A 6636-nucleotide genomic window follows, 5' to 3' on the forward strand; every position below is an offset into this window, starting at 1 on the left:
CTGGGGCGTTAGAAGGATTTCATAAGAAACAGGCATATTAACCAGTTATCATCACCGAGGTGATTCTAAGAAGCGCTTACCATTCTAAGGCTTTCAAAAAAGAGGAAACCAGAGGCAAGCTAAGCGAGACAGTTGAATGAGGGTGGTTCCTCTACCACAATTATTTAAAACCCTCCACAAGTGTCCGAATTCAAAGCCTTAAAAGTAGGATTCACCCCCATTCGTGCGCCCTCAGTTACTGTCGCGTGCTCTCTGACTTTAAGACTTGGAAGAAAGAGAGTGCGAGGTTGTGGCCCAACAGCTGACAACACACCTCTTCTTCTATTCTAGCTGTGCTTTCCTTCTTGCCTACTCTTTTAAGCTCTTGAGCTCTAACATGGCTGGCCTTTTCTGAGGAGCTGAGAGCTACACTTTTGTTTCCATTTCCAGCTTCTTTGTCGTCACTGTTTATGTAGTTCTTTTTATAAATACAACATTCCTGTCTTCCAACTCTTTTTGTTTTCTTTGTACTTTCTTCATCAAGCATTTGAGTGCCACTGAAAAGCAAGCTTTACCATCCTACTTGGAGCCTTGACATGAGTTCTTGAGGAATTTCATGAACTAAACATAAAAAGCCTTTATGTTTGGAAGAGCTCAACTGTCGAAAGAATTCAACCTGCAGCTAGTTGGGAGAAAGATTCTAGATAGCTAATACTGGTGTTGAGCATTTTCAGTCTGCAAGAAATGGAATCGATGAGTGCAAAGGCTAGTCCTATGGCTTGGAGTCCATTCTCGAGTCCAAATGCAGGAGCCTTGCTAAAGGAAAGAATACGTGCATGGTAAAATCTATATCTGATGTCTCAGTTTTGATCGTAAATTTGTGAAACTAAATCTGTTGAACTAACTGTCTTAATGTTAGGAGTGAAGAGACAGACTTACCCACCTCTGTTTGCGTTCGGATTGATGATAAAAGCTTTGAATTGCACAAGGTCAGCATATGCCAGAGACTTGATACCATTTTTCCTGAAATTACTGTGATACTGATCATTTGACGAATCTATTTGCTCTCACACAGTTCCCTCTGATTTCTAAGTGTGGATACTTCAAGAAGGTGCTGTTGGAGTCATCTGATGTAGAACTGCCACCAAACTTTCCTGGAGGATCAGAGACCTTCGAGATGGTTGCTCTGTTCAGCTACGACTCTCCACTCCCTTTAGACCCTTTCAATGTCTCAGCTCTCCGATGTGCTGCGGACTTTCTTGAGATGACAGAGGAGTATGCCTCTGGGAACCTCCATGAAAGATCTGACCTGTATTTAAACCAAGTTGTTCTGCAGAGCTGGGATGATACACTGATAGTTCTTCAGAAATGCCGAACACTGCTTCCATGGTCTGAAGAGCTTTTGATAGTAAGCCGATGCATCGAGTCTCTGGCTTTCATGGCCTGCATGGAGATTCTTGATCCTGAGCAAAGAAGAGATCCGCCTGTTGTGAATCTCCAGGCATTGACTGGTCGAGCTTGGAATTGTGAGGCAGTGAAGGAAATCGCTGGTCGAGACCTGTGGGTGAAGGATCTCATAGCACTTCCATTTGAATTCTTCAAGAGGATTATTGGGTCCTTGAGAAGACAAGGAATGAAGGAGAAGTATGTGAGCCCCTTGGTTGTATTCTATGCCAATAAATGGGTGCTTTCAAAGAAGACCCACAAGTTTTGGGAGAACACAGCTGAGCATAATGGAGCTGACAGTGTCCGCAAGAAAGTTTCAGTGATCTTTCAAGGCATACTTGAGCTGCTTCCAATGGGAGAGAAGGCTACTAGAGTTGTGCCTAGTGCATTTTACTTTGCATTGCTTTCTCGATCTCTAAGTCTCAGTTTAGGCAATGACAGCAGGGCAAATTTGGAGCATCAAGTTGCCTCTCTTCTACACTTTGCGCAGATTGAGGATTTCCTCCTCCCTGAAAGCAGTGAGGAGTCCATTGCATCTACAGCTGAGTTGAAGATAATGGAAAGAATCGTTTCAATCCATTTTTCATCCAAAAACGAGACAGGCTATAGTGGATGCACTCCTTTGAATGGCCGCTCTGTTGTTGCAGAGGTATGGGATCGCTATCTTTCACAAATTGCCATTGACCCAAAGCTTAGGCCTTGCAGATTCATGGAACTCATCGAAGTAGCACCAATGACTGATAGAGAGACACATGACCATCTATACCAAGCAATGAGTATCTTCTTAATGGTAAGAACTCCAAATTCTCCATGCTTCCATCAGTTTGCTGACCTCTGCCAATAACCCTTACTTGCACTTCTTTAGATAAAATTTTAATTTACCACAATATAATACTATAAAATATGCTCTTGGTATCATTTTGTGATCTATTGTCTCAGAAACACCCCCAATTATCTACTGAAGAGAAGGCAGCAGTCTGCAAGTACCTCAACTGTCAGAAGCTATCTCAGGAGACATGCATCCAAGCAGTTCAGAATGATTTAATGCCACTGCGTCTGATAGTCCAAGCACTTTTTGTTCAGCAGCTGCACACACACCAAGCCTTCAGAGACTGTTCAGATTCCTTCAGATACATGCAATGTGGGGAATTCTCTGGTAGCCTTCCAAGCTCTAGATGCCAGCTTCCTAAAAGCCAGAATCTAGCAGAAAGTCCATATCAACAAGGAACAAGCAAGGGAGAAACTGTGGCGACCCCTCTGGGATCCCTGCTGCGCAAAGATTTTTCTGTTGAGGAAGCAGAAATTACAAAAGCTGAGTATGAATCTACAAGCTTTAGGATTCAAGCACTTGAGCAGGAGCTGATGTCATTGAAACAAAGCCTTCAGTGCAAGAACATGTTGAAGGGATCGCCCCATAAGGACACAAAGAAACACGGCTTTAGGCTATCTGGTTTGGATAGGAAGACTGTGGTTAAGAGAAGGAACCCACTTGGCCAGGTTAGCAGCTGCATTGGTTCCATGAGCTGGACTTCCCAAAGGAAATATGCCAACAGGTTACTCAAAATCTTCAGGAGAATAGCCTTGCTAGGAAGAGGCCAATCAAAGATTAAACAAGTTGCTTCTGGTCTTTCAAATGGTTCTCTTGCTTGTAGAAGCAAATCATTGCATGAAATGTATGACTGCTAGACTATGGAAAATGAATCACTAGGCGCATATTACAAAATTAACATTTTGTCCTAAATCCTCGTACAGCTACCAAGCATAACTGAGACATGTCTACTTCATATTACTATATAAAAGGGCTGAAATAAAAATCATGTCACCCAAATCCTCAAGGAGAGGCATCTAACAGAAACAATAAGAGACTGAAGAGTTGAGCTAATTAAGGTGAACTGGATTACATAAAGGGGCTCCAGTGAGGGATATTTTTGTCTGTTTCAAGTCTTTTATTGGAGAAACACAGATTAAACTTTTCGTGTTTGGTAATTTCCACTATAATGGAAGGGATGTAATGTGATGCATGCATGTCTATATATGCATTTTGTTAATAATGTTGTATCAAATTTAAGAGGACATGTCATATCCTTAACTCTTAACAAGAATATTATGACACAATGAAATTAAACAATAGCATGCACTCTTACATTCCAATTTAGATCAACCATTGATTCATTAGATCTATATTTTGTACCATCTGATTCTCAATATTGACAGAAAAAAATGTTAAAGGTCATTTTCTTGCGTAGAACACAAATGGAAGGATATGGAGAATCAAGAGAACTTAACACATATGGAAGTTCCCTCCTTAAACTGGCGACACCTCCATTGGTAGCCCTTAATAGGATTAATGGCAAATACATATACATAAACGTAATTCTGAACAGTTAGGACAGGACTTGATGGTTATGATTTATCTTTTGTAAATTGAAAGGTATATCCAATAAAGTCCATGCATGAATATCTGTTTGTTTGTTTGTGCATATGCTTATTCTATTGGAATCAAGTACATGAATGAAAGAGCGACTCTTCAAGTCTAAGAAGCCTAGATCTAAGCATGCAATTCACCATGCACAAGTAAACAAGAGGGGGTACGGGGAACCAAAGAATTAATTGAAGTTGTCCCTAATCTTCTTCTGATTCTGGTGATTTACATGTTCTTTACGTACATAAGCTATAGTGAATTGAATCTACAAAACCCAGATATAATTTAAACTATGGAATAAACCAAGCTAATATTAACCTAAAATTAATTGAATGAAGAGAATATCTAGACTTTGAATCATTATCCTACCATAAGAGTTTCAATCAATGATAGCAAGGTTAGTGGAACCGGAATCAGGATCCATGCCAGTCAGCCGGCAGTACGAGTCGGTACAAATCCATACCGGACTAAACCGGCGCAAACCGACATTGAAGAGAAGAAACGAATTGGGGAGGAGGAAAAGAGAGAAAGAGGGGAGGGGGAGCGAAGGATAGGGTGACCGGAGGAGATGTCGGTAGTGGCCATAGACGGGCCACGAGCACACTCGAAGAGCTGCCAAGGCCTCTACTTCCTCTGTCAAATCTTGGCCGAGAGAGAGATAGAGAGAGGGGAGGAGGGAAAAAAAGTAGAGAGGAAAAATTGGTGGAGAGGCTACTGGAGGGCCTGCGGCTGGTTGTTGTGGCCATTGGACAGTGAAATCACAGGCTGCAGCACTTCGAACATGAAATAGGGACAATCGTCCCTGTTTCATGAGATTTTTTTAAACAATCCCAATTATATGAAGTCGGCAATGGGTTTGTCGACTTTACTTTAACTAAAATCTTGATCACAGTAAAGTTGGCAATGGATTTATTTGCTTCACTTAACTGATTATTGTCGACTTCACTATTCATCATCATTTTTAAAAAAATATAATAAACAAAGATTGTCGTCTCTGTTCCGTGGCCGCAGCTCCGCTCGTGCCTTTCGTCGTCTAGCAGTCATAGTGGCCATCCGGCACCCTCTTCGCCGGCTACGCATCCCTCTGGTATCATCACTCCTCACTCTGTCCTCTTGATTAAATGTCCTATCACATGACACCGATCCGCGGAGGCCTCCACAGCCCTCCGACGGCCTCGACGGGCCATCGCCGGCCCTCCGACGGTGTCGTCCCCTCTTTTCCTCCTCTCCTTTCTCTCTCTCCCTCTCCCTCATCCGATGTTCCGATTTGACCAGCCGAACCATCCATATTTGTAGTCGGTACGGCTCGGAACATCCTGAATATCCGATTCGGGATGACTCGGCAAACGTTAAATGATAGTTTAGTTTGAATAGACCATTTTTCCTTTACCATAACACTTTCTAGAGTTGCTTATCATCATATTATGAAATTGAAATGGGCATCAATGTTCACTATATTATAAAATTGGAATGGGCATCAATCTTTGGTTAATGCTACAACTAAATCAGAAAATAACAAATTTAATACGAGCCCTAAAAGATTCCAGATTTATAATCTTGATATGCTGACTTTCAACAGTCCCACGATCTTGCAACAAAAATGTCTTCAGGACTTGAGATTTCCAAATTAATAGTGGAAATCAACCAGGCAATTGTTTGTGGTTATTCCCAGACTACCTAGATCATTGACTGCATCCAAAAATTATCAGATAAAGCAATTTGGTTATGTCATAAATCAGACCATTGTTAAACTTGCATGCTGCAGACTTGAATCTTCCAAATCCTAAATGGATGGAGGGCTTGCAAAGAATTATCTTTGAAAGACACCTTGGTGGATTACATCCTTTAGTCTTTCAATCCATTCAACTAAAGCATCTTCATTTGGTGGATTCTCAATCTTCTAAATTTAGCCTTCAGTCATTAAATCTCCCACAATCAGGCTGCTGGCTAATGCTCACCATGAGCCATCTCACCTTAAATTACCTATAGTAAGCAACATATACATCATATAAAATCATATTTGAGGTGCTGACCGTCCACCTATCATGATCTCGATGCCTCATCCATGGCTAGTTCTCATGCACATGCTGAAAAAGATTAGATAAACCATGTCATGCCACAAGGATGATGCCTCACAAGATCTTAAACCAAGTCTTTAACAATATCTGCTGAACATGGATTGAATAAGTAAAAACAAGCTTCAATGAAATGAAGGTTGGTTAAGGATATATCAACAGAAGGGGTGAATCACAGATGTCTCAAGTAGCGGCCATAATGGAGAATGATTTGCAACAAGACAATGTAGTTAATAAAGTCAATCCATAACCATAAGTATCGAATGCTGCCCCAATTAATTTGATGGCTTTATTGTTTCTCATTTGCCAAAAAGAAGTTAACAGATTCAAGAGCAAAATGCCTTCTTCATCATCAAATTCAAGAAAAAGAAAACATGATTTTCAAGGCACATCAACTTCCATAATAATTATACACCCATAAACAGACATCTGATACCTAATGTGGAACGCAAAACAAATTTTCCCCTTGGAAACCAGTTGTAGGGTTTTAAAATTAAGACTCAGCAGATGGTTAACTTGGGTGGCTTAGGGATTTAAATGTTTTTGGTCAGCATAAGTGATTCTAACTACAGAGCACAATGATATCATCTCAGAAATTCAAGATGACAAAAGGGTGTTTCAGCAAGTCTTCTTGTTTGGTTATCCCCATGATCGATCAGGGAGAGTTTCTTTTGGGCAATTGCATATGTCAGGGTATGAACTAACTACTTGTTG

General features: G+C 40.9%; 1 protein-coding gene across 1 annotated transcript; it reads left to right on the forward strand.

Annotated features, from left to right (window-relative positions):
- Positions 1 to 529: 529 nt before the first annotated feature.
- Positions 530 to 3336, forward strand: LOC105056214 (BTB/POZ domain-containing protein At5g48130). Its single transcript, XM_073247709.1, has 4 exons — positions 530 to 818; positions 899 to 968; positions 1055 to 2215; positions 2365 to 3336. Exons 1-4 carry the CDS (start codon positions 724 to 726, stop codon positions 3109 to 3111), a joined length of 2073 nt encoding a protein of 690 aa, XP_073103810.1. The 5' UTR covers positions 530 to 723; the 3' UTR covers positions 3112 to 3336.
- Positions 3337 to 6636: the final 3300 nt, after the last annotated feature.

The sequence above is a fragment of the Elaeis guineensis genome, chromosome 13 (genome assembly GCF_000442705.2).
Source record: "Elaeis guineensis isolate ETL-2024a chromosome 13, EG11, whole genome shotgun sequence".
NCBI lineage: Eukaryota > Viridiplantae > Streptophyta > Magnoliopsida > Arecales > Arecaceae > Elaeis > Elaeis guineensis.

Coding starts and splice junctions, on each gene's coding strand:
- LOC105056214 (XM_073247709.1), top strand. CDS start 724: ATGGAATCGATGAGTGCAAAGGCTAGTCCTATGGCTTGGAGTCCATTC. Junction 819..898: donor AAGGAAAGAATACGTGCATG/GTAAAATCTATA, acceptor TCTTAATGTTAG/GAGTGAAGAGACAGACTTAC. Junction 969..1,054: donor AAAGCTTTGAATTGCACAAG/GTCAGCATATGC, acceptor GCTCTCACACAG/TTCCCTCTGATTTCTAAGTG.